This window comes from Mauremys reevesii, linkage group 16, assembly GCF_016161935.1.
Source record: "Mauremys reevesii isolate NIE-2019 linkage group 16, ASM1616193v1, whole genome shotgun sequence".
Taxonomy (NCBI): domain Eukaryota; kingdom Metazoa; phylum Chordata; order Testudines; family Geoemydidae; genus Mauremys; species Mauremys reevesii.
The window spans coordinates 42,037,255-42,064,031 of record NC_052638.1 but is presented as its reverse complement, the minus strand read 5'-3'; the positions used below and the strand labels follow the sequence as shown (position 1 = coordinate 42,064,031).

Sequence of the window (26,777 nt, the reverse complement as noted above, 5' to 3'; positions counted from 1 at the left end):
CCAAAAATCTAAATTCTACAATCCAAAAAGACAACATCTTTGGCAAAAAGCCCATCCTGATTCAGAGGCAAAGCAAAGGCAGCTACTTGAAATAAAACAGAAACATAACAAATGGAAAAATGGGGAAATAGATAGCAATCAATATAAGTTATGGAGTGCAGAAAATTTATAAGGGAAGCTAAAGACGTCAAGGAAAAAAAAATCCATGGGACAGACCATTATTATTACATAGAGAGAAATTATTAATAATGATACAGATAAGGCAGAAGTGTTCAATAAATATTATTTGGAAAGAAGCAGAATGATGTAGTCAGATGAAGTACTTTCTAGTCCATTAGTAACTAACAAGGATATTAACTGGCATCTACTAAGGACAAATATTTTCAAATCAGCAGGCCTGGATAACTTGCACCCAAGAGTCCTAGAAAAGCTGGCTGAGGAGATCTCTGGCCAATATCAATATAGCACACATTAAATGCATGAACTGGATAACTGAACTATCTTTAAAAAAAAAAATTGTCAATAGGGAATCATCACTGAATGGGAGAGTTTCTAGTGGGGTTCAACAGTGATCAGTATTCACCCACACACTATGAAAACTTTCATCAACGATCCTGAAGTAAAACCATTGCTGAAAACATTTGGGGAGGACACAAAGATTGTTGGAGCGGTAAAGAACGATGAAGACACAGCCACCCTACAGAGTGATCTGGATTGCTTCATAACTGGGGCCCATTCAAACAAAATGTGTTTTAATACACACAAATGCAAAGTTATGCATCTAGGAACAAGGAAAGCAGCAAAGAGTCCTGTGGCACCATATACACTAACAGACGTATTGGAGCATGAGCTTTACCCACTTCATCAGACAAAGGAAAGCAGTGACTCTGAAAAGGATTGAGAGGTCATAATGGACAAGCAACTTCACATGAACTTCCTGTGCGATGCTCCAGCAAAAAGGGTGAATGTGACTCTTAGACGTATGGAAAGTGGAGTAGCGAGTAAGGTGGGAATTTTTCCTTTGTACATGGCATTGGTGAAACTGATACTGGTGGATGTTAAACAGAAGCTACTGAAGTCTGACATTTTTAAATCAGCAGGTCCGGATAACTTACATCCAAGAGTTTTAAAAGAGCTGGACGAGGTGATCACTGAACCATTAATGCTGGTTTTCAGTAAGTCTTGGAGCACTGGGGAAGTTCTTCCAGAAGACTGGAAGAAGGCTAATATTGTGCCAAGGTAATTATAGGCCTTTCTGCCTGACATCAACTCTGGGCAAGATAATGGAGCCACTGATACAGGACTTGATTAATACTAAACTAAAGGAGGATAATGTAATTAATGCAAATCAACATGGGTTTATGGCAAATAGATCTGTCATAAAAAATTAACTTAGTTTGATATTACAAGTTTGGTTGATAAAGGTAGCAGTATTGACATAATAGATTTAGATTTCTGCAAGGAATTTGATGTGGCGTTGCACAATGTTCTCATTAAAAAACTAGAACTGTATAAAATTAACATGGCACACATTAAGTGGATTAAAAACTGGCTAATTGATAAGCCTCAAAATGTAACTGTAAATGGGGAATCATAATTAAATGGGTGTATCCGCAGTGGGAATTGGTTCTTGGCCCTAGGTTATTTAATAGTTTTATCAATGACCTGGAAGAAAACATAAGATCATCAATGACAAAGTTGAAGATGATGCAAAAATTGGAGCAATGACAAATAATGAAGAGGAGAAGTCACTGACAGTGATCTGGATTACTTGGTAAACTAGGTCAATCAAACAATATGGGTTTTTATACAGTTAAATGTAAGTACACCTCTACCTTGATATAACACGAATTTGGATATAACACGGTAAAGCAGTGCTCTTGGGGGGCGCGGCTGCGCACTCCGGCAGATCAAAGCGAGTTTGATATAATGCGGTTTCACCTATAATGCGGTAAGATTTTTTGGCTCCCAAGGACAGCGTTATATCGGGGTAGAGGTGTACATACATCTAGGAACAAAAAATGTCAGCCATATTTACAGAATGGGTGACTCTATCCTGGGAAGCAGTGACTCTGAAAAAGATTTGGGGGTCATCGTGGACAATCAGCTGAACATGAACTTCCAGTGTGACACTGGTCAAAACGGCTAATGTGATCCTGGAATGCTTAAGCAAAGGAATCTCGAGCAGAAGGAGAGAGGTTATTTTACTTCTGTATTTGGCACTGGTGTGACTGCTACTGGAATCCTGTATCCAGTTCTGGTGCCCACAATTCAAGAAGGATGTTAATAAGTTGGAGAGGGTTCAGAGAAGAGCCACAAGAATGATTAAAGGATTAGAACACATGCCTTGTAGTGACAGACTCAAAGAGCTCAGTCTATTTAGCTTAACAAAGAGAAGTGCAAGGGGTGACTTGATCACAGTCCACAAGTATCTACATGGGGAAAAATATTTAATAGTGGGCTCTTCAATCCACCAGAGAAAGGTCTAACAATCCGAGGGCTGGAGGTTGAAGCTAGACAAATTCAGACTGGAAATAAGGTGTAAATTTTTAACAGTGAAAGTAATTAACTGTTGGAACAACTTACCAAAAGTCATGATGGATTCTTCATCATTGAGAATTTTTAAATGAAGATTGTCTGTTTTTCTAAAAGATCTGCTCTAGAAGTTATTTGGGGGCCCTTCTCTAGCCTGTGCTATACTAGAGGTCAGACTAGAGGATCCCTTCTGACCTTCAGAGCTGCTCCAATTACTCAGTCATAGGGCCACAATGGCAACTCACAAGGAACCCAAAGGATGCTCCTACCTGGCCCAGAATGGAACTTCTCTCCCCTTAAATATGGCAGTGCGGGGAGAGCACAAGTCCCAGCGCATACCATGGGCTGTCCGGTTGGATCAAGATAGAGTATTGCACACTGGGACTAGTAGTCTTTGGCCACACTCCACAATGTTTTCATAAAATTTCAGGGCAGCCACGGGCCATGCTGTGTGTTAGCGGGACATAGCTTTGGTTCAACAAGCATCCGTACAGCTAGTTGTCATCTTCCTCCACTAGCTGAGGCCCTGAGCACTGCCTGCCATACAGCCACTACCTGAAAAGCCAAGCATCACCCCGTCCAGTACCATGCTTCACCTGTGCCATTTGCTGTGCTCAGACTCTTGACTTGCTGGCGGTGGCGAACCCTGGTGCTCGGACTTTGGTCTCCATTCCCTGCGTTCTGTCTGGCCGCTCCAGCTGAATGTCTGTGTGTCCTGCGGGACAACAACACACAACAGGTCAGAGACTAGGCTGGCCTCAGTTCCTTTTGCCCAGAACTGTGCTCCCTCCAGGTGCACCCTGCCAGCCTTCCCAGTGAGTCCCATGCCACTGTGCTCCTCACCCTTCAAACACCCTCTCCCCAGAACACCCAGCTCAGAGGCAGGCAGGCAGGCACACTGGTTCCAGATACATCTCGGCCACCAGTGCCCAAGTCCCAGCAATGGGGAGTCCAGGAGAAACAGCATGTGGGCTTTGGTGCGGGGCATTAGGGGCTCAGAGGTCTCAGTTCAACACGCCTCTGCTCACCGTGCACTAATGGGTGTATTAATGAATAGTCCAAGTCTCTTCTGAGAGACACTTGGTTATTTGGTGCTGGAGAGTCCTACCGTTCCTGAATTCAGATTGGATCTGGTCCTGGTCCCCAAGCCAGATCTAGACACAGGACTCGCCGTACCAGCGGTGGTGACATTTTTAGAGCCAGTCTCACCTCTCCCCAGTCATGCAGCAACTCCCCAGGCTCAGTTCAGTCCACCTGTCCCTGTGGGCACAATTCCCCCCTGCTATGCCTGAGACGCTCCCATTCCCAAAGAGTGTGTAGACATGGCCAGCCAACTTCACTCACTGAGCAGCTTCCCACTCGAGGACTTCAGCCTCCAGCACTTGCAGCCTAAGAAAACATGGCATGTCTCACAGGAGGGCTGAGCAGAGCGATTCAGGAGAACCCTAGCACCGCACTCCAGCCACAGGTGAGTAGGGAAGGACAACGGGACACTGCAGCACTGGAATCGCAGTGCCAACCACTCCCCATGCAGGACGGGGCAGGCTGGCTGGGCGCCGGGGTACTGGAAGGCTGGTCTCACACACGAGTTGTTGGCCATATTGAATTTCTGGGAAGCGGGTGGGCATAAGCCCACCCACGTCTAAAGGCACCTCCCCCAGCCTCACGGGAGGGACCACTGGACCTGGGATCCAACTAAACACAGGGGACAACTAAAGAACAACAGGGAAGGGAGTGGAGGTCACAGGTTCAGAATTCAGAGTAGCAGCCGTGTTAGTCTGTATCCGCAAAAAGAACAGGAGTCCTTGTGGCACCTTAGAGACTAACAAATTCATTTGAGCATAAGCTTTTGTGGGCTACAGCCCACTTCATCGGATGCAATACAGTAGAAGATATATATACACACACACAGAGAACATGAAACAATGGGTGTTACCATATGTACTCTAACGAGAGTGATCAGTTAAGGTGAGCTATTACCAGCAGGAGAGAAAAAAAACTGTTTGTAGTGGTAATCAAAATGGTCCATTTGCAGCAGTTGACAATAAGTTGTGAGGAACAGTGGGTGGGGGGAGATAAACATGGGGAAATACTGTGTGTAATGACCCATTCACTCACAGTCTTTATTCAAGCCTAATTTAATGGCGTCCATTTTCCAAATTAATTCCAATTCAGCAGTCTCTCGTTGGAGTCTGTTTTTGGTTATAATATTGCGACTTTTAGGTCTGTAATTGAGTGACCAGGGAGGCTGAAGTGTTCTCCAACTGGTTGTTGAATGTTATAATTCTTGATGTTTGATTTGTGTCCATTTATTCTTTTACATAGAGACTGTCCGATTTGGCCAATGTACATGGCAGAGGGACACTGTTAGAGTGTGTATGGTAACACCCATTGTTTCATGTTCCCTGTATATATATCTTCCTACTATATTTTCCACTGCATGCATCCAATGAAGTGGGCTGTAGCCCACGAAAGCTTATGCTCAAATAAATGTGTTAGTCTCTAAGGTGCCACAAGTGCTCCTGTTCTTTTTAGGTTCAGAACTAGGGATCCAGAGGGGGACACCGAGCAGAGAACCCCGGACAGTGCTCCCTGCTCCTCACAGCTGTTTAGGGAGCCAGCGGATGCCCCCCAGAGGAACTCTGCCCGGATGCGTGAGACCAAGGAGGAGCAGAAATAGGTCCCACAGTCGCAGAGCACCCCCTCATCCAGCATCCTCCTCCTGGTGTTGAAGATGGCCACTTTGGCCAGGGCCAAGAGGAAGTTGACAAGGAGGTCTCACGACTTGGTGGGGCCATGGACAGGGTGTGAATATATGAAGAGGTCTGGAGAAAAGTGCAGCCAGAACCTCTGCAGGAGGTTCTGGAAGAGCCGGAATAGGGGCTGCAACTTGGCGCATTTCAGATAAGCTTGCGCCAGGTTCTCCCTCACACCGCAAAAGGGGCAGGCATCAGGGATGGGGGTGAACTGCGCCAGGTACACACCCGTGCTCATGGCTTCATGAAGGAGCCACCAACCAATATCCCCGGCAGGCCATAGGACTAGGGTGGAATAGAGGCTGGCCCACCAGGGCTCCTCACCCTCCACAGGTGGTAGCTAGTCCCACCATTTGGCATTGGGGTGGGACACAAGGGTGAGGAAGTGAAATGTGTGGAGCACGAGCATGTAAAGTTGTTTCCTTGGTGAATTTCGGAAGCGAACCGGCTGCAGGGCACGCAGCCAGCTTGGGTTATGGAGTGGAGGGAGACAGGGGACTCACGGGACAGGGGCCCAATGAAAAAGTATGGAGGGCCTGGGATAAGGGGTGGGCGGGGAGCACCCTCTCGCAGTACCCACTCAAGGAAAACCCAAGAGGTGGGTGACAAGGCTGCCCCACCTCCTGGAGTATGCACAGGGGTGTCAGGAGGGTGGAGAGTCCCATGTGCCGGCCAAGCACTCGCAGATCCACCCAGCCCCACTATCATAGTCCAGAAGGTTTCTGATTCTGGTGGTTTGTGCCAGGATCAGCCTCCGGCGCACCGAGGGTGACTCCGCCACCTGTACACGTAGATCGGGGTTGTGTAGCAGGGGCTCCGTAAGGAGGTCCACCCCCGTGGTGGCCACAACAGACCTGGTCACCGAGAACAGTTTCCAGGTCCAGAGGAGGTCCTGGTAGAAGACCAGCAGCTCGGAGAAGACCCCTCAGGTCGAGAAAAAAGAGCTGCCGGTCGTATCGGAGCCCTCGGAGGCGGTGCAGGAAGGCCTGCGCCAACGTGCTCCACACCAGACTACCCGCACCGTACAGGAGCCTCTGCAGGGCCTGGAGGCAGAAGACATAGACCTGGTGCAGAGGCAGACCAGGCCCTGTCTTCCCTCCTCAGGGAAGACTCAGAATCCCCACAGAGAGACAGTGCAGTCCTGGCCAGAAGAACCCCAGAGCTACTCTCTGGAGCCAGGCCAGGATCCCCGAGGCCAGGCTCAGGGTGTAGAGCTGGTGCCGGAACATGGACAGGATTAGTTGGTTGAGCACCAATGCCCTCCCCCACAGGGAGAGGCACCAGAGCAGTCCTGTCCATCTCCGCAGCCACTCACCCACCCTGGCCTCCAAATCCTGCCAGTTCTCCGGAGGAGAAGGATGCGTGGCGGAAAGGTAAACGCCAAGATAGAGCAGTGGACTCACGCCCCATCAAATGGCTTGAAGTGCAGGTGGGAGATAGCTTGTCTGCCACCCGCCCCTGACCATTGGGCCTGAGCTCTTGATTCAGCTGACCTGAGCAGAGACAGCCACCAAGCAGATGGCATGCGGATGGGCAGCCCAGCCCTACAGCAGTGCTACGTTGGGTTATGCCTGTGTTTTTTAGAGCATGGCTGCCCAGCGTCACATCTCATGTCTGTCTGTCTGTCTGTCTGTCTGTCTGTCTCTCTCTCACACACACACCCCTCTCTCAGCCTGCAGGTCATGCATTTGGCTGAGCTGTGGGCAGGAGATGTAGTTCCTCCTGCAGCAGCTGCTGGAGGTGTGGCGATACCTGGCTTCAGGCACTCAGCCAGCACAGAGCCTGCCCTGAAGAGGGATGGGGGAGCCAGAGGCTGGGGAAGGAAATAGGGCAGGATCTGAATAGGGATGAGAGAGGCCACTGCTGCCCCTCTGCCCACTACCCTTTCTCAGGCTGTACCAGCCACGCAGAGAGGTCTGTGCTACGGATCTGAAACCCTGCTGACAGCTGATACAGGGAAAAACAATGACCTGCTAGGAAAGACTGATAAACTGCTTTGTTTAGTCTGGAAAAGGGGGCGGGGAGGCTGCTAACAGTCTTCAAGTACCTAAAAGGGTGTTATAAAGAGGAGGGTGATAAATTGTTCTCCCTGAACCACTGAGGACATGACAAGAAGCAATGGGCTTACATTACAGCAAGGGAGATTCAGGTTGGACATCAGCAGGGCCGCCCAGAGGATTCCGGGGGCCCGGGGTCTTCGGCGGCGGGGGGCCCTTCCGTTCCTGGACCCGCCGCCGAAGTGCCCCAAAGACCTGCGGCGGGGGCCCCCCGCCGCCGAAGTGCAGCCCGGTCTTCGGCAGTAATTCGGTGGAGGGGGGCCCCACCGCGGGTCTTCGGGGCACTTCGGCGGCGGGTCCCGGAACGGAAGGGCCCCCCCCCGCCGCCAAATTACCGCCGAAGACCGGGCTGCACTTCGGCGGCGGGTCCCGCTCCGTCTTCGGAGGGAATTCGCCAGCGGGGGGTCCTTCCGCTCCGGGGCGGAAGGACCCCCCCGCCGGCGAAGACCGGGAGTGAAGAAGCTCCTGCGCCCGGCCCCGCAAGAGTTTGCCGGGCACCCCGGAGCGAGTGAGGGACCCCGCTCCAGGGGCCCCGAAAAACTCTGGTGGGGGCCCCCATGGGGCTCGGGGCCTGGGGCAAATTGCCCCTCTTGCCCCCCCCTCTGGGCAGCCCTGGACATCAGGAAAAACTTCCTGTCAGGGTGATTAAGCACTGGAACAAATTACCTAGGGAGGCTGCGGTTCCATCATTGGAGATTTTTTAGGACAGGTTAGACAAACACGAGCCAGGCATGCTCTACATAATACTTAGCCCTGCCTCAACGCAAGGCGCTAGAAAACCTCTCGAGGTCCTTCCACGTCCCTCATTTCTAGGAGTCTAATGTGTGACTATGGAGTTCAAGACTATCCTAACATATACGCATGCGAGGGAGTGTTAAGGCAGCACTGGGAATCTTCATTCTGGCTTTTCCTAACTTTTGAGGGTTTGACTTTGCAACCCTAACATTCTTCTAACTACACTGGTTTTTAATGTGCCATATTTATATAGGACTGTGGCAAATTGCCGGCATTATGATGATGGGTCCCGCACTTTCTCCTCTTGTGGGGGTTCAGGGCACCATTTCTCACCCCTGAACTGGGGTATCGACTGTCCCACTAGTGTCCCATAAAAGGGGAGTGGAGAGGGAGGGACCCGGGCCCGCCCTCTACTCCAGGCCCCAGCCCAGGGGCCCTGGGGATAGCGGTGAACCACTTAAACTAGCAATTCCTTCCCCTGGGCTACTTCCCTCTCCGGCCCTTCAGCTTGTGGGGCTTCCTGCCCTCTCTCCGCTTGAGCCAAGTTTCTCCCAACTCCTTGTGTCTGTAGAGTGCCTCTGCTCTGCGCAAGCCGGGTTTCCCTTTACCTAGGGTCTTGGTCTTCTGGCCCACCACAGCACTTCTCCAAACTGCTCTCCGCTCCAACACCAAACCGCTCGGCTTCAATTCCTCTGTCTGACTGAAGCAGGGGGGTTTTATCAGGTGACTGACTTCAGGTGCTCTAATTGGTTTCAGGTGATCTAATTAATCTGTAGCAGCCTCTCTTCCCTGTACAAGGCTCATCATCCTGGGGCTTACATATCTCCCATCGATCACTCTCCTGCTGCCCTCTGGCCGTGCTAGATCACAAGGACTTCCTCTGATTTTCGCAAGTGCTGGGGCATTAGGTGCCTCAGGGCATTGCTGATGGCTTACAAAGCTTTCACCTATCAGTCTTCATCCTGAACCCAGCCCAGCTCTCTGCCCATTTTATACTACTGGGAGTGTACTGCTGCCCACCATTGGTATCTGAGCACCTACAACAGGGAGCGCTCCACCAGCCACCCTGAGCTCTTGGGCACATCTCCGTTTCTGGGGGAAAGTTCTGCTTGGGGGAGGGATTTTAGATTTCATCCATGGCCCCTGTGGTTGTTGGGTGAAGGGGCAGTGGTGTGAGAGTGGAAAGGGGTTTTCGAGAGGAAGGTTTTGCAGTGTTTCCTACAGACAGACTCTGGATTTGCCTGAGCTCAGGTCAGTTCAGCCAGGATGAAAAGCTGTTCCATCCAATGGATGTTTGAGGCCCCTCTGTAAGAGGAGTTTGGTGGGTCTCAGGCCCTGAGACAGCACTGCCTTGTTACTGCGAGCGGCCGCCCCCCGGGTGGGCCATGCTGCAGGGCAGTGCGCACGTGAAGCTTGCCCTGCTGCAGCTCTGTACATACACACCAGGCTTCGTTCTCCGGGGCTGCCAGCTGACGTTTCACTCATCGTAAAACCACGCATTTAAGATCAAGTTAGGGGCATATGCAAATTATTTGCCAATATGCAAATTATCTCATTACATAACTTTCATAAAACCCATTACACTTGGCAGCTATGTTTGGGGGCAGCAGTTAGTTTTCAGGCTGATCCATGTCTATCCAGAGGCTATTTGCAGCCTCTGGCCCTCAACCCCAAGTGAGCACCAGCATTAACATCGACTGGAGGAAATGGGGGGCTCCTACACATGGCTGGTCAACTCCCCGGCAGAGTCCTTCCCTCTGCCCTCAGCACAGACCCCTGCAGAATAGCCCATCTTCTTCATTCCGCACAAATCAAGGGGTTAAAATTTCATGCACAAGCAAAGAGGCCGTGCACACCAGGAGGGCTGGGATGCACTGCACTGCAGGAGCCAGAGCCTTGGGAATACGTACATACAGCCTGCCCCTTCCAGAGCTCACGGGATCACCCCCCTCCTCAGCAGAGGCCTGTGACACACCTAGCCATCAACCTCTGCCTTCTAGCCAACACTCCCCATCTCATGCATTAATATGCATTGGCAGCATCATTTCAGTGAGATGGAGAGCTGGAGATCAGGAGAAAAGGCTGGAGAAGAGGCCTGTCGACAGAGCAGGGCAGACTAGGCACACCCCTTGCCTGGGAGCAGGACAGTGGCACAAGGGCTGAAGGTCAGGAGATGGGGTGGACAGGGCACCAGAGCTAAGGAGGAAGCCAGTCTCTCAGAGGAACAATGCCTCTGCTGGCCAGCCAAGAGGGAGGCATGGACTCAAGAAATGGGTGCGCCGCAAAGCCACAGATCTGTCTCCAACTCTGGCCAGGCTCCTGGGTGAGCAAGGGACTGGAGTCAGGACTCGCAGGTTCTATTACTATCTCCACTCCTGGCTTGCTGTGTGACCTCGGGCAAGTCCTGTCTACACTACAGCTTGCAACAGGGATCTTGTCACAGAAACACACATGCCCAGTTCCTGGTTCACTTTGGGTCTACAGTGTAGCAATCCTGCCATCACATCCGCTGTGCTGCCTAACACCTTCGGTGTCACTGCATGCTGAGCACGTCCCTCAGCAGGACAGTGGCCAGGGCACACAATGCAGAGTGTCCAGGACCAAGGGGGCCTTTGGAAGCTACCAGCATAGAAATATAACACTAATCAATGTACATGGAGCAGCAGCAGGATGCAGAGCAATGTACCCTGGGCTCTCTGGCTGCACAGAGATGGGAGGAAGGGGAACCGGCCAAAGCAGTTACACAAACATGATTAGGGGATCCGGTCTGTACTGACCTGCCTACAGGGGGAGAGACCCACGTGCCAGCTGAGGCCTCCAGCAGGAGCAAAACACTGGCAGCTGGCACGTTTCCTAAGCAAGCTTTAACCCCGGGCTGCACTGACACAATCCAAGTTTCGAGCCAGCTCCACTGGCAACTGGTAACACACTGGGCCCAGTTCTAGGTGCAGGGTGCCTTCACCATTATGTGCCCCGGAAGAGCACTGAGACCCTCAGGAAAAGGCCCTTGCTGGCTGAAGCCCATGTCGGAGCAGGGTGGGGCAGAGCTCAGGGCCTGCTGGTAGGGGAGTTGGATAGCAGCCACCAAGAAACAGAGCCCTCCTTCCGGGGCAAGGAGCAGCCTGGAAGGCTCTGGTGGCCGCAGAAGACACGTCTGTTTAAGGCTGGGGGCGAGCAATGGGAATCACTGACCCGTGGAAATAACCTGGCATTCAGAAAATGTTCCAAGCGGACTTTTCATGCTAGCTCTGTAAATGAGGGCAGGGAGAACCCCTCATGCAGAGAACAGCTCCCTGTCCTGACCTCCTGGACGGGGATGGGCAGAGCAGCTAGGACCCTCCCCCACCTGGCTCGGGCATCTCAGGACCACAGGGCAGTGCACAGCTCCCAAATGAGCCCTGCTGAAGCAGCCCCTTCCGCAGGGAGCGGGGGGAGCACCGAGAGGAAAGAGTCCAGACAAGTTATCACCTTAAAAGGGCAAAACCCTCCCGCTGTCCCGGCAGCTCAGGACTCTGCACAGAGCTGGGGTCGGGGAGGAAAAGGCAGCTTGGCAGCCACAGGGCCACATCAATCGTGCCCCACACGAGCGCTGACAAGCCCACAATTGCTTCCAGTCGCTCAGTTCTTGCTCTCCGCGGGGAGCAGCTGCGCGTGACCCTGGGATAGGGAGGGGACGCGGGAAATAGCAGAAGCTGATTGCTACAGAGAAATCAGCCCCTGATAAGAGCAGCCGGCTCCGTTCAGCAGCCGGATGGGTCAGAACGCGAGAGGAGCAGCTGGGCCCGTTTCTGACCAGTCATGATTCCTCCCATGGGGCAGCCCTGGAGAAACAGCCTTGGATCTGGCCACAATTCTGATTACAACCCCGCCTCCTCCCCCCAAAAAAGCTCCCTCTGAACCCGGGCTGGGTTGGGGCCTCTCTCCAGCATGGCAGGATTCAGGAGAGAATTCTCCTGTGGGCGGAGAAGGAACTCACCTTCCCTGCTGATGGGCGACACAGGGATCTGTGCACCCGGTGCTGTGGGGGGAATGCTCTGACCCCTCGTGCCCCGAGAAATCTGCTCCCCAGCTGCCCACCTCCAAGGGGGCTGCCGGGACCGCTCACCCAACACAGGAAACTGAGACCTGATCTAGATTAGCGTTTGGAAGGCATGAGCTACCGTGTAGACAAGGCAGTGTTCCTTTGACACCTGTCCAAACCCTGGCCTAGGCAAGGCCTGAGCTCAGGGCCTGGGCTCTGCTGGAGCGAGGGCCAGTTGTAAAGGGGTAAGGACCAAACCCACTGCCCTCAATGCACTGCGGGGAGATCTCAAGAGGAACAGGCTCCCTGCAGGGAGTCAACGCCTCTCCCCGCAGGCTCTTGGAAAGGAGCTTCCCGTCTGAAGCCAGGGGGCAGCGAGGACAAGGGGCATGCCCTACCCAGAGCTAACGGTGAAGCCCAGCTGGGGGAAGGGAGGAGGTGGCGCTCCCCGCGCAGGCTGGACCCACTGGAACAGGCAGCCTCAGGTGCATGCTGGGCCCTTCTCAATACAGACAAGCTAGAAGCAGCCCAGAGAGAGATTTTAGAAACCAAAACAGGATGTTTCCAGGCTGCCAGCAGGCCACACAGGGTTACCAGGCCCGAATTAACCAGCCTGCCAGCCCAGCCCTCCTACGAGTGCTCCCACATGGGCACTGTCTTTTAATAGAGGCCTGGAAACAAACAGAGCGCGGCCACGTGGTGGAGATGCAGCTGGGAACCAACACTTAAAATAGGGGCAGGAAAAAGCAAGGCAGAACTCGATGGGAATGGACTCTCGGAGCCCTGCCAGTAGCTGGGGGAGGAGAGGCCAAAGCCGGGCTGAGTCAGGAACGCGTTCAGACACCCTGTCGCATGGGGAGTTGCGGCAGGCTCTCACTCCCATCTGTGCAAACCCAAGTCACTCCTCCACATCCCGCTCTGCCCGTCGGATTGCTCCTGGACCGGAGCAGGGGCAGCAGACAGCCAGAACGGAACACTGCCAACCCGACAGAGCCCTGGCCTTCGCCCGCTCTGCAAGGGCAGGGGCAGGCCCAGAGAAGTAAGGACTCAGTCCCTGAGCTTGTGTCGAGGCCCCGCTGTGAAACCCACTCAGTGGGTGCCATCTCCTCCAAGCACATTGTCATTTCACCCCCCCGAATGTGGTCACAACCCCATGGCCCCAGCCCAGGGACTGCAGGGTGACATATAAAGCCCGACATGGGAGAAACGCCTGCGGAAAGAGGGTGCAGCTGAATGGGAGACAGAAGGACAAAGTGTGTCCCGGAGAACTGCTCCAGCCAGGCATGAGGCACACTAGGCCAGGACAGCTCGAGTGGCCTGGTGCCCGGGCAGCTCTGGAGAACATGCTATGGGGGCCCCCAGAGCTGTTAGCCACTACCTGAAATGCACAGCTGAGAAATTCCTCTGAGCTCCGTGAAAACAGGGAGGAGGTGGTGACAGGGGCAGAGGCCACCTGTTTGCAGGGGAGAGAGAAGCACATTGCCCATAGCAGCATCATGAAGTGAGGAGAAGGGAAACCCCCTCCCCCATCCTAAGAGAACTGGGAAAGGATGCCACGTGCATAGGCTCTCCAACCTCCCTCGCACGGACCCTCACGCTCAGGGCGGCATTGGGCAGAGCATGCATGGATGGAGCAGCAGGGCTGCAAACACACCAACCTCCTCCACACTAGATTTCTACAGCCTCCTTCTCCCACCCCCCCCGATACAGGGGTTCCCCTGCCCTGGGCGCTATGGGGAGCCCGCGCACAGCCTGTTCCCCGGCTCCAGCCCCACATTCATTGCATCTGCTCAGAGCCAGCTTAACCAGCATGGTGCTGAGGATGGCAGCTGGAGCTGGACTGCTGCCCACCCGAGGGCTCCCACCAGGGCTAGCAGGGGGCAGCCAGCTGGTGGTGTAGACAAGGGTGCTATTCACCTTGCCACTCGTCCTCCCAAGTGGCCGCAGCCCTTTGCAAACTGCTCTAAACCCCTGGCTCTCGGGTTAGCCCAAGTCTCAGCTGTTGGGTCCACTTGGAACAAACAAAGGCAAAACTTCCTGGCCTCGGAAGGTTTCAGAGCTTGCGGAATTGCTCCCAGCCCAGCCGGGGCCGCAGGAGAGCGCTGCTCGCAAGCCAGATCTGCGCTGCTGGGCCAGCCTGCTACACACTCCCAGCCCAGAAGCCACATGAAGTTGTGCGATGGCAGGATCCGGAGGAGAGTCTAGGGTTTGTTAGGCTGGCCTTTTCCCTAGATTTGCTAGTGTCCCCTGATGGCTCCCAGCCCGTACTTTGGAAACCCTGCCACAGCCTTGCAGAGCTCACACACAGCAAGCCTGCCTGATACTCACCTCATCTCCACCCAACTTCTCCTGATTCCCCTCACACCAGCCTCCTCACTGCAGAGCCACGCACATCTTCCACACCTCTCTCCCCCAGCCCCTGACCATCCTCAGTGCTCTTCTCACAGCTCCCCCCAGTCATGGCCGTCTGTCTGAACAGGAGATGCTCAGCCTTGAATGCTATACCCAGCTGCTGCTGCCCACAGCCTATTGTCCCCCTGCTCCGGGACCACAGCCTCGAGCTCAAAGCTCTGCTGGGCATTTCTGCCGCCGTACCCCACTGCGAAGTCCTGTGCTCTGTAAGGTGCTGGGGCCACGTACAGCGCTGTGTCGAATTCAGCGCAAGGGAGGCTAGACAACATTTTGGGGCAAGTGACGCAGTGGCTTTGACTCTAGATTACCTGAGCAATGACTGGCCTCACAAGAAGATTCTTGCCCATCACTAATCAGGACGTCAGCCCTCGTAAAGCAGGTATAGCAAAACCTGGGCCTAGCTTGGAGACGCCCTTGGGAGCACCAGAACTCGTGACACGAGTGACATGTCCACGACCAGATTACGTCAGGTACCGTCTGGCAATCTGCAGCCTCCTGCCCCGCAACACACCAAGCAGTAACAGCTACCAACTCCCCCACCCCCACCTCTGGCCCTCGCTCACAGCACACCAGGTTTGCAGCAGCTCCCCCACACCCAGGACACCAGCTTTCCGAGCCAGCGCAAATGACTGGCTCTTTATTCTCTCTTCACACAGTTAACTGTGGAATTTCACACCCTATCCCCAAGTTTACCAGCAAAGCCCAGGGCACCATTTGTGCTGGGGAAGAAAAGGAAGCCCTGACCAAGCAAGTCCCCTTGAGAAGACAGGGCAGAAATTGTTGAGGAGCAAAGACTAACCCTTTATTCCCATCCCGTCTTTAAGGGAGGTCTCCAGCCCATGGAAAGAACACTTGACCTGTAAACAGAGCCTTTCCCACTGCAGACTCCGAACCTGCTCTCACATGCCCATGGGAATCACTCTCCGCCATGGAAAGGCAGCCCCTCCGAGGTGGAACGCAGCAGGCAGCAGTACTGAACAAAAGGTGGGGAGAGAAATAAAAACAGCCCAGAAGTCACTCCCAGGGTGCTGGGTGAAGTCAGGCACTGGCACGTTCACCATTGCAGAGAGGATGCTTTACCTGGTGTGGCTGAAGCTGACAGTTCTCTGCCCAGGATCAGGCCCTGTGTCCTAGCTGTTGTAGTGGAGCGAGTGGCCAAGCTGGAGGTTCACGTTTGTTCTCCATAGCCCTAGGGAGACTGTGCTGGAGGGCTGGTGAACCCCGGGGCATGGTGCCTTGGGCCACTGACTCTCTAGGCAGCTCACCTGTGCTCACGTGAGCGCCCTTCTCAAAGGCTGCAAGCAGGAGATGTCAGCACCTCTGTGGACATCCAGGCTCAGCAGGTTTGAAAAACACTGGCTTGTGTGAGGCTGTTTGCACTTGAGAATCTGACTCAGGCTCCCAGGAAGGCCAGGCCCCTGACATCTCAGCAGCGTGCGACTTATTGTGGCACATGGACACCAGACAGACGCAAATGGTCTCCTTGCCCAGATGGGAGCAGTCAGCCTTCCAGCACCAGGGGGGCAGGTACAGCCGGCTCTCCCACAGAAGGCTACATGGCACCCTTGCCATTTCTGCCCGTCCTACTTTGTTGATCAGAGTCTCTCCCAGGGCAAAGTTCAGTGATCAGAGTGTCAGGTTTGGCCAGAAACAGTCAGATCTATGCAAGGCTGAGAGCTCCCAGTACCTGAGCTGGGTGACAAGCTCCAGCAGAGCTGCTCTCAGCTCCATCGCAGCCCCACGGCTCTAGCACTGCCCTTCTGCCCCTTCTTGCAGCTCATCTCCCTGTGAATCACACACAGGGGCCCACTCTAAATCCGTGGGGGCCAGAGGGATATTTCAGATCCCTGAGCTTTTCAGAAGCTCCCTGTGGGTCCAGCCAGCTCCTGGCCATACTGGGTCAGACTAGTGGTCCACCTAGCCCAGTATCCTGTCTTCTGACAGCGGCCAGTGCCAGATACTTCAGAGAGAATGAACAGAACAGGGAATCAGCAAGTGATCCATCTCGTCATCCAATCCCAGCATCTGACAGTCAGAGGTTTAGAGATACCCAGAGCATGGGGTTGTGTCCCTGGCCATATGGGCTAATAGCCACTGATGGACTTGTCCTCCATAAACGTAACTAATTCCTTTTTGAACCCCATTAGAGTTTTGTCCTTCACAACATCCCCTGGCAAGGAGTTCCACACGTTGTCTATGCACTGTGTGAAGAAGTACTTCCTTTTGTTTGTTTTAAACCTACTGCCTGTTAATTGGGTGATCTCTGGTTCATGTGTCACGGTAAGGGGTAAATAATACTTCGCCATTCACTGTCTCCACACCTCCACGCAGTCATAATTTCATAGACCTCTCTCATATCCCTCCTTAGTTGTCTCTTTCCAAGCTGAGCAGCCCCAGTTTTTTTAACCTCTCATCATATAGAAGCTGTTCCATAACCCTATTCATTTCTGTTGCCCTTCTCTGTACTTTTTCCAATTTGAAGATATGTTTTTTTAGATGGCGTGACCAGAGCTGCACGTACTATTCAAGATGTGGGCATACCAGGGATTTATAGAGTGGCATTACAATATTTTCTGCCTTATTATCTATCCCTTTCCCAATGGTTCGTACCATTCTGTTAGTTTTTTGACTGGCACTGCACATGGAGCAGACATGTTCAGAGGACTACCCACAGTGACTCCAAGAGCTCTTTCTACACTCACGGCATGGGCAGCGAGGTTCCTCGTGAGGCCCCAAAGGCATTCTCCTGCTCCCCTCTGGGGCAGCACAACAGTGGCTGTAGGGCCACCTGGCCTGCTCCTCTCTGGGCCCATTGTAGAGCAGTTTCTTTCCCCTCGAAAGAGTGCTAGGCCGGGGGCTGGCCTGCGACAGCCAGAGCAGTTTCCCTCAGCTGGAGTGATGTGCATGTGGAGGGAGCCTGGCATTTCCCTTTGAATCCAGCAGTGTGTGTAACTGGATAAACCAATGCAAACCCAGGCTGCAGGGGCTCCCTCCAAAGAGCTCCTGAAGCTTGGATAGCCCCAGGCCACTGCCTTGATTCAAGCAGCAGCAGGCTCCTGTGCCAGGCGGAAAGCAGACTGCCCAGGCTGGGTGTGGCCTGAGCGGGAGCCCGTCAGAAAATGCAGGGAGGGCAGGAGAGGCAAAGCAACCAGGGCTGGAGGAGGGAAAGCAGCTGCTCGTTTCCTTTGGAAGTGTCCTGCTGCGGCACTGGGCCATCCTCTCCCTGGCTTGAGGCCACGTCCTGGCCTTCTGGAGCGGCATGAAGTAGGGAGAAGCTGCTTGCTTTGGTGCTGTGGTTACTGGGAAACGTGTCACACTGTCAACATGGGGTTGGATTTAACATCTATGTAGATTTGTAGCTGGTGGCTGGTGTCCAGCAGCTCCTACAGATGTTCTGCTTACAGGCCTGTCTCTTCATGAAAGAGAATCGCAGCACTTCCCACCAGGGCAGCTGAGACATTAGGGTGGCGCTGCTCTGTCCGCATGAGCTAGCAGATCCTGCGCACAGAAGCACAGGGCTTCTGAAAGGAACTGTGGTGGTGCTGGGCTCTTTGCTCCTTCAGTGCAGGCTCCTCTCTTCCTTCTCCACGTGCTGAGTACACATGGGCTCCAAGGAGTGGTGAGGAGGGTGCTCATACCTCTGCCATTGCCCCTTCCATGGGGGTGGAGCAATTCCAGAGTCCTGTCTGGAGTGGAAGCTTCAGGGGCCGGGCTCCATAGCCAGGGACACAAGGCTGGAGGCTAAGGCGGTGATCATGGTCCTAAGACTGATGCTCTTCTGTCAGGGCTGCGGGCGGCTTGACTCCAGATGGCCAGGCCTCAGACCTGGGTCGGCTGCGTGTTTAGCACCCTGGCCTGGGTGGTCCATCCCGGTTAGTAGGGGGCAGTGCTGCCTTAAGGCGAGTCTAGAGCTGGGAAGTGAGCCTGTTGGCTGCATGTGCCTGCCTAGTGCTGAATTCCGGACCTGCATTAGCTGCCTGTACACGATTCTCCTCTTCCCGTCTGCGTGGCCTGCCCAGCGTGTAGACAGGAGACCTCCAGAGGTGCTGCAGTGGTGTGAGCAATTCAGCCAGCAGGATGTAGGGAGGTGCTGTGCTGCTGGCTTTGCCCTCTGTGCTCATTAACGATCCCTCGTGAGAGCTGGGGTATTCCAGCTTGGGTAATGATGTTCTGCCTCCCTACAATTCAGTCTTAGCTAGATGCAGGGTTGGTTAGTGCGGATGGCACTGAACCACGCTGAGCAATACAGGACCCTGGCAGCTGGCTACAGGCATGGCTGAGCCGAGCCCACTCCTGGACCATGGGTGTTACTGCTGCTCCAGACAAGGAAACCTCAGACTGTGCCGCTTTCCCCATCGAGTGACACTGCAGCAGGGGGTGTGGCTGGGCTGAACAGCGGGCTGGGATGAAGGGGCCACCAAGAGAAGACACTGCTCAGGAGTGGGTTTGGAAGGAGGGGGAGAGCAATAGGGGGATGGTGGGTTGGCCAGGAGCTTGGGGTGGGTTCCCATGGGGTCAGACTGGCTTGGAGGATCTGGGGGTATAAAGGGCTAGTAAGTGGCCCAAGCATTAACAGCAAAGCAATGAAGAGATGAGACAAGCCCAGAGAACATCAAGCTGGTCCTTGGCCTGCCCCTGGCAGCTGTGCCCACTGGCCAGCAGGGGAGGAGCTGAGCACGGGGAGCCTCCTGCCCATCCTGAGCCAGGGAAATGTAGACATTGCACAGGGATGCAGCCAGCTTCTTAGCAGAGCTCAGGGGCTGAGGCTCCCCCTCTGGATCTCTAGACTGCGAAGAGGCCTCCATCCTACTGTGTGGAACCAAACGCTGCACACAGCCTCAGAGACAGACATGGGCAACTGCCTATGGGGGTCTGACCAGATCTGCTAGAGGTGACCAAAGGAGCAGGCCCCTTCCACAGCATCTCTCCGTCTGCCAGCAGAGTGCACCCTCACTGCTCTGCGTCCTCCTCTGGCAAAGCTGCACACGTGCCAGCACAGCAACATGCCCCAGACAGGTCTCGAGCACAGTGTGAGAGAGAGCAGAGCAAAGCCACTTCACTTCCACACCCCCAGCCGCCTGGCAGGGCCCGGCCACCGGAGCGCAAGAAAAAAACAACTTCTTGGGCAGTAAAAACAAAATAATTTGTCTGGAGCCGAGCAGCGGGGCCAGAGCAGGACAGCGAGGCATTGCCAGCACGGGTGATCGCAGCTGGAGCCCTTTTCCAACTCCGGGCAGGAGTAAACCAGCCCAAGCTGCCCTCAGCTGCAGCCTTCTGCATTTCCCGGGGAAGCGCCCCAAGGCCCACAGGGCACTGGGACCCCATTGTGCTGGGTGCTGTACAAACACAGGAAAGACAAAGGGGTCCCTAGAGGGCTAACAGTCCAAGGGGAGGGGGCGTACATGGGGAGGAATTTGCTACAGCCTCCTCGGAGGCAGGGTACGATAAGGCCATTTCTCCCCTGCCAGGCAGCCATCCCAGTCAGGCAGACTCCTAGCCTCCACTCCCCACGACCACCCCGTCTGCCTCATCCCCCACCCAGCCCTGCCAGGGCATCTCTGCGCTCTCCTCTCACTGCCCCTGCCAGGGCCGCCCCTCCCTTCCCCACACATCCTGCATGCTCTTTGGTGAGCTCACTGAATGGTCTCCTTTGTAAGCTCCTGCTGAGCCTCACTTCTCAGCCTCCTGCACAGAATCCGAGAACCAGCCCCTCCTGCTCCCATCAATGGACCAACAGGTGTCGTCAGTGAGGGGCCCTTACCTGGATCTACCTCCAAAGCAGTTTGTGCTGGGGGGCTGGTGTCTACTCTCTGTAGCCGGAGCCATACTGCTGGGATCCCTCCCAGGCAGCTGGGACCCTGGACAATAAACAAGTGGGAAAAGAAGAAAGGAGCGTGAGACAGGCTAGGAGACGTGAGCGGCTGGCTGCCTCCCGAAGAGGGAATCTGGAGAGAGAACAGCCCAGCACACTGGGATGCAGGGGACACTTGCCCCTCATGCTGAAAATACCCTGCAAATGCATCTGATCAGTGTATCAAGGCCCCAATCCTGGGGAAAGCACCTACTGGCAGATGTTCCCATGATACCCCAAGGGTCTCCGCACAGGGCCTTGCAGGGGGTTTGGAAGAGTGATGGTCCAAGGGATGGGGGCTACTAGCAGCGGAGTTAGGCTACTTTCCACAGCACCTCTCTGCCAATGCCCCTTCGCCCCAGGCCTGGCTACCCAGCGTCAGCGCTGCCAGCCCTGGGCTCTGCACACACAGCTCTGCCAAAGTTCCTCATTCTTCACCTGCAGCCCCCACTTCTCCAGGCTTCTCAGAAGCCGAAGCTCTCAGGCCACCCCGTATGATGGTTTTCTCTCATGCCACCTATATCTTGCCGTGGCTCGGAACCCGGCACAAGTGGCCAGTGAATGCATCAGCCCAGGGAAAATCTTGCAGCACAAGGAAGCCCTGCTCATGTCGGCCCGCTCCCTGCCTGAACAAGCGCAGCACGTGACAGAGAACCAGACGCCCTGATATCAAACGCACCCATGCATTGCTGAGCTCCTCACTCTGCCAGGCATCATCCCGCTCTGCTCCCTCCCACCACAGGGAGCCCTGCCTGGCCAGGCTCACAGCGAACTGTTCGCAGCCTCCTGAGGCCCAGGAGAGATGGGAGAGGGGATGCAGAACCCAGGCAGCAGTAGAGGGCCCAAAAAACAGCTGCGCCCTTCACTTCCCTGGGGGAGGAGGAGACCTTTTCCTGCAGATCCCACAGCTCCCCTCCCGGGCAGAGGCAATTCCACAAGCCCTTGGGATAATCCGTCAGCACAAGGGTGAGCCAGGCCTTTGGGCAGACTGCACGGCGCTCTACCAGGCTGAGCTGGGGGCCTTACCTGGGAGAGGAGGTGGCTCCTGGCTCTCAGATGTTTGCTCACAAGTCCTTACAGCTGTGATCTCAGCCCTTCTCCCCCCCACCGCCCGCACTCACCACCTCGTGCTCAGAACAGCGGCCTGCACATGGAGATGGGCGGCACTCACCCTCTGTCACGGCACTGCCATTAGGCAGGCTTCCCAGATCAACAGTCGGCCCGTCCAGGAAAATCGTCAGCTCTCCGCCTGAGACAACGCTGCCTTTGTTCTCCGTCTGCAGGTTCAGGGTCAGCTGCGTGTTCTCCACTGGGGCGATGGAGGGACGGGGAGAAAGAGACAAGCCATAGTCACCACTAGTTGAAAAGTTTCACCTAGTGCCGCACCCTCACCCACCATGGGGGTTTAGGCTCTCTCCACGTGGCATGAGGAGGAAAAGATGAATTCTCGGCTTCCGGCAGGGCCAGGAGCTGCCGTGACACTGGCTGGCTCTGGTCCAGTACCCATATACACCACACCAGTGCCTCAGCAATGCTAAGCCAACCAAGCCGGACCCTCAGCTCCCACCAAGGGCTGTCCCCAGCCCATGGGCCATGGCCTCTTCCTTCCCACACAAGAGGAGGCAGGGCCATTCCCCCTGCACTGTCCAAGCCAAGCCATTACCTCCCGATGATTAAAGGGCCAGAGCCAGTACACGTCCCATTGTGAGCAGGCCACACTGTACCATCACCGGGCAGATTACCCAGACGGGGTCCCAATGGCTTTCAGTACAGAAGACAGGATCTCAGGGATGTGGGAGATGGTGGAAGCGGAGCGCAGAGCTCCAGCTGCTAAGCTGCTTGTAATCATAACTCATTTAGACAGCAAAGGCTTGGGGAAGAGAGCAGCCGACAGTGCCTGGGAACACGGAACGAACCGACGGCTGCACACATCAGGTCACCAGGGTGTTGGAATGACCCTCACATGCCCGGCCAATCGCAGCTCTGGGAGCATTTGCGAAGGCCCCTCATGGTCATTTTGTAGGAGTCCAGACAGCAGCACCTGGGGTTGGACCCTCTCCCCACCCAAGAGACTGACAAGGCAAGTGGAGAAAGAAAATCCCCTTCCTCAACCCCAAGGACCCGCTCTGCTGAGCTCCACAGGAGCCAGGCTGCTCCCACCCTGGCCACATTCCTCTGGAGACTGCCCGGCCGGCCAGCCGGCCCCAGCGAGGGGCACACTGGAGACACTGCACAGCAGCCCTCAGAGCACAGCGCGCGGGTCCAGGGGGCTGCAGGACCCAGTTCGGCCTCACGTCAGGCCTGCAGCTTTGCTTCCTCTCCTCATCTGACAGCTAATGGCTCCTGGCAGGTTGACAAGGTCCCACCAGCTGCAGCAGGCACAACGTGGCCAGGCACAGAGCACAGCACCGCAGCCTTGCCCAGAGCTGAAAACACAGTTCTCCATTCTCCCCTCCCAGAGCCAGGGGAGCCGGGCAGGGCAGAAGGGAGGAGAGGAAGTTGATTAGCTAATTGAACGACCAGCGGAGGCACAAAGCAGGGGCTAAGAGAACAGCATGCAGCTGCCAACATTCACTGGCATCCCTTATAACTGGCCTCTGCTCCATCTCACACACAGGCCTGTCAGCCAGCTGATCCCTGCTCCTCTGGGCCCCTGGGGCAGATCCCCTCAGCCCCTTCAGGAGGTGGAGCCAGAGCCTTATCTTACACACGTACCAACAAGGAGAATCCATGGTGCCCGTGAGAGTGAGGGGCTAACAGCACCAGCCAAAGCAAGGCACACAGTAGACGGCAGCTGTGCACCACCCACCCCATTCCCACAACCCCTGCTACAGCGGGCTAGCTGCACCTGTGCAAATTCTGCCAAAATATGGGGCTTCTTGATGAACTGGACCAGCCAGGACAAGATGATAGTCAGCCTCCAGGTCCCTGCCAAGGGGCAGGATTTTAATAGTAACAACAATGCCCAGCTACGGCCAGTGGGCTCGGAACACCCGGGTAAGACGCAGGAGGCTTCGGGCATTTGGCTGCCCCAGCCCGGGACACCAGCCCAGATGCTTCCCGACTACTTTGCTCAAATAATATTTTTATTCTACACAACTACTCATCATGACACGATTTGCTGCCATTTTCTAGCAATCTGCTTCCTTCTGGCATAGCCACTAGGGCAGGGCCCGGTGACTCCAACCAGGTGCTGGGAGGAAAGGGAAACACACTCCCTTGGTACCCCGACAGCCAGTGTCCAGCTCAGGAGTGAGGCAGCTTGGCAGGGGCTAAGAGAGGCAGAAGCCTTCACAGCTGCTCCACATGTGGCGCCTGCTGGTTCCTGGGCTTCCAGCCTGGCTCTCACCAGCAGCGCTCCCTGCCTTTGACAGCTGCTGCTGGAGCTCAGGTTTGCATGCGAGCTCCGCATGCACACGGTTAACTTTCTGAGACGTCCCCCACGTGGGCTGAATGCTGCCCGACGTCCCCATGGTTCACCCAGGAGCAGCCTCGGCTCCATCTTCCCAGCACCACTATCCTCAGCTGGGAAGCTGGAATGGAGCAGAGGGATCACATGACTTGCCCCAGGTCACACAGGTGGACCACGGCAGAGCTGAGAATTGAACCAGGTCCCTGTCTGAAGCATCCTCCCTTTCCAGCACATTCAGGCACTGTCAATGGCTATCGCAAGACCAGCGCGCCCCAGGCCATATCCAGCTCCGGAGTTGGATTGGGAGAGGCCTGGGGCTTTTCAAACTAGCCCAAGGGGCTGCTTCTTCCCCAACAGCAATGCACCTGGCAGTGGCTGCTCCAGCTAGCTGGAGCTCAGGCCAGGAGGATTTCAGCTTCCCAGAGACTAACGCTGCATCGCATGGTATTAAAGCGGGCACAGGTGTAGTACCAGCAGCCACTCTCCATCCTGGGGAGGGCATGCTCTCACCACCCAGCCACGCTCAGGTCCAGCGCCTTGGGCAGCTGCTTGGTGGTGTTTTGGGGATTGTCAGTGCAGCTGTAGTGGAATTTGCAGAGGACATCAAAGCTGGAGGGCCCTCTGGAGGAGAGAGCCAGGTGGCGAGGGGAGAGCAGCGAGGGCAGCGGGTGAGATTTGGTGCCACTAAGTGCCAAGCCCTGCAGCCAGGGAAAGGAAACAAGCCACTGGAAGACAGAGCAAAGCAGCAGCAGGTTTATCACCTCCCGGTGCTGCAGGCGGTGCTGCAGGCAGCGCTGCCTCTGGAGTGCATCAGGCTGTGAGCTCTGGGGAGGCGCTGTCACTCACTCAGTGTCTGTACAGTGAGTGACCCCACGGTGGGCACAACAGAAAAGCTAAACAGGAATAAGACGTTCCCAGGTGACTCTTGACAGTGGACCACAGCAAGGACAGACTGGAGCCGGCTCAGGAGATATTGGTGGGTGCTCCTGGAATTGATCTGCTCTGGCTTCACCCAGGAAAGGGGAGATCTGGGGGGTAGCTGGAGGAGTTCCTCACTGGCTTAAAACCTGAGCCAAACAACAAATGCTTCGGGGCCTCTCCCTGCCAGGTGCACTGACTATCCTGCAGCCCCATTTTCAGAGGTGCTGAGCAGCTGTAGCGCCCATGGATTTCAACGGGAATTGTGGGCACTCGGGTCCTTTGACAAACCCACACCGGTGCCAAGCAGACCCAGATGCTCCCAGCTCAGCTTCACTTGTCTTGAGGAGAGGGGTCCCACTGGCAGGGGGAGGCCTGGACTTTGCAGTGCTTTCCAAGCACATCTGTTTGCAATAGAACCAGTGTCTGACAAGGAATCAAAGGCTTCTAGCTGCGTCTGATCTGATGAGGGTATTACTATCAGCAAAAGTGTCTGAGAGCCATGCAGAGAACAGGCCAGCCTCGTCCGAGACTGAGCCAGCCTCCTCTCCTGAACCACTCTGCCATGCACAATTCGGGCGCTTCTGAGGCCCAGAAGGGACAGGACCCCTGCTTACACCATGGCTATGGCATAGGCGTCCCCAAGCCCCATGTGCTGGAGGCAACCAGGCCTGAGATCTGCCCATTTGCATGCAGGTGTCCTGGCCCACCTTTCTGACAGACTTTCTGTAACTCTCAGCTCCCTGGGGACAGCAGGGGGGACAGGCACTATGGCGCAGTAGGATGAGTAATGCTCTCTCAGATTTTGTGCACGCACCACCTCAAGTTTTTATGTAGCCGACTGGCATCCTTCAACTCGGAACAATCCTTTCCTAACTGCTTGCTTTTAGTATGAGCAAAAAATCTTCCTGTGGGTAAAGCACAGGTCTAGGAGCCATGAGCCCTGGGCTCTGTTCCTGACCCTGCTGCACGCTCCCTGCATGACTCTGGGCACGTCACTCTGGTCTGCCTTACTTTCTCCAGCTGCACAAAGGAGCCTCCCAGGGGAGACCATTTCATTAGCCTATGCAGAGTGCTTTGAGATCCTCAGATGGAAGGTGCTGCAGAAAGCGGCAAACCCCTTTTCACCGGTCACTGCCTGCCATAAGAACTCTGCTTTCCTCCAGCTGTGGAGAAAGCCTGCCCAGCACGCTCCAGGGCTCGCTCCTTTGTGAGCGGCTAGCAGCAAAGCACACGCTGCTCTGCGGACTACACAAGCCCTCATTGTGAAGGCTGTCTCAGCGTAAGAGTGAAGTTACTCAAGTAGCAAAGACAAGGTGTCTCCAACTGGAGGATGTGAACATGAACCTCCCAGCCGGCTTCCTCCTCCTTCCCTGCCTCCACCCCAGATTTTTTTTTAAAGAAAATAAACACTAGTAAAACCTTCCATTCCCTGTCCCCGTTCGGCACACGGGACGCACAAAGGGACCTCGCTGCTGCACCAACAGAGGGTCCCCTCAAAGAGTGAGCACAAAGGCAGCCTGTGTCCCCGCAAGCAGCCAGCATGTCAGAGGGGTTATTAGTATTTTGGGAGGAGGCCAGGGGTGATTAGGTCCTGAATAAGGTCTCAGTTCAGCTGCTCCCAGTGCCTTGCACACAGCATCAGCGCTCCCATTTAGTGAGGGCTGGCTGGCAATTCCCTCCCAGCCCATTAAGGGGATTTACAGTTCCAAGAAGTAAGGCTGGTAGCAGCAAGTGTGATAAAGGCTCCGGCGTTGAGCCCACACCCAGAGGGAGCTCTGGTAACTGGTAACTTTCCACCAGGGCTTGGGCAGGATGGGCTCCTCCTGGAGGCCTTTTCTGCACAGGGAAGGTGGTTTAGAGAGAGACCTTCCGACAGGAGCCTCCAATACATGGGTTTCCTGCCCATTTACTTACCTTCAAGTGTGCCTATCACATTGTCGTTGTGTGCTCAGACCTACGGCAACTAAAACAATCCCAGTGTAATCAAACCAGACCAGCCACCTCCTCTCAGGGAACGCCCGGCAGGTGCTGAGCTTGCTAAGCACTTTAATGGAAAACGGGTCTAACTCCCTTAGAC

At 55.0% G+C, this 26,777-nt stretch overlaps 1 protein-coding gene across 6 annotated transcripts in view; it reads right to left on the bottom strand.

The window, feature by feature from the left end:
• Nucleotides 1–26,777, bottom strand: part of WWP2 (WW domain containing E3 ubiquitin protein ligase 2) — an 82,956-nt gene that overhangs the window by 40,798 nt on the left and 15,381 nt on the right. For 3 of the 6 annotated variants that reach the window (XM_039502636.1, XM_039502638.1, XM_039502635.1), the window contains exons 5-8: nucleotides 21,539–21,676; nucleotides 20,278–20,374; nucleotides 3,880–3,924; nucleotides 3,132–3,250 (exon numbers count right to left, since the gene is read on the bottom strand). In XM_039502636.1, coding sequence (XP_039358570.1) covers nucleotides 3,132–3,250; nucleotides 3,880–3,924; nucleotides 20,278–20,374; nucleotides 21,539–21,676 — 399 coding nt within the window. Of the gene's footprint in view, nucleotides 1–3,131; nucleotides 3,251–3,879; nucleotides 3,925–8,691; nucleotides 8,764–20,277; nucleotides 20,375–21,538; nucleotides 21,677–26,777 lie in introns of those variants that run through there. The other 3 variants (XM_039502637.1, XM_039502640.1, XM_039502641.1) reach the window with 3 other exon arrangements.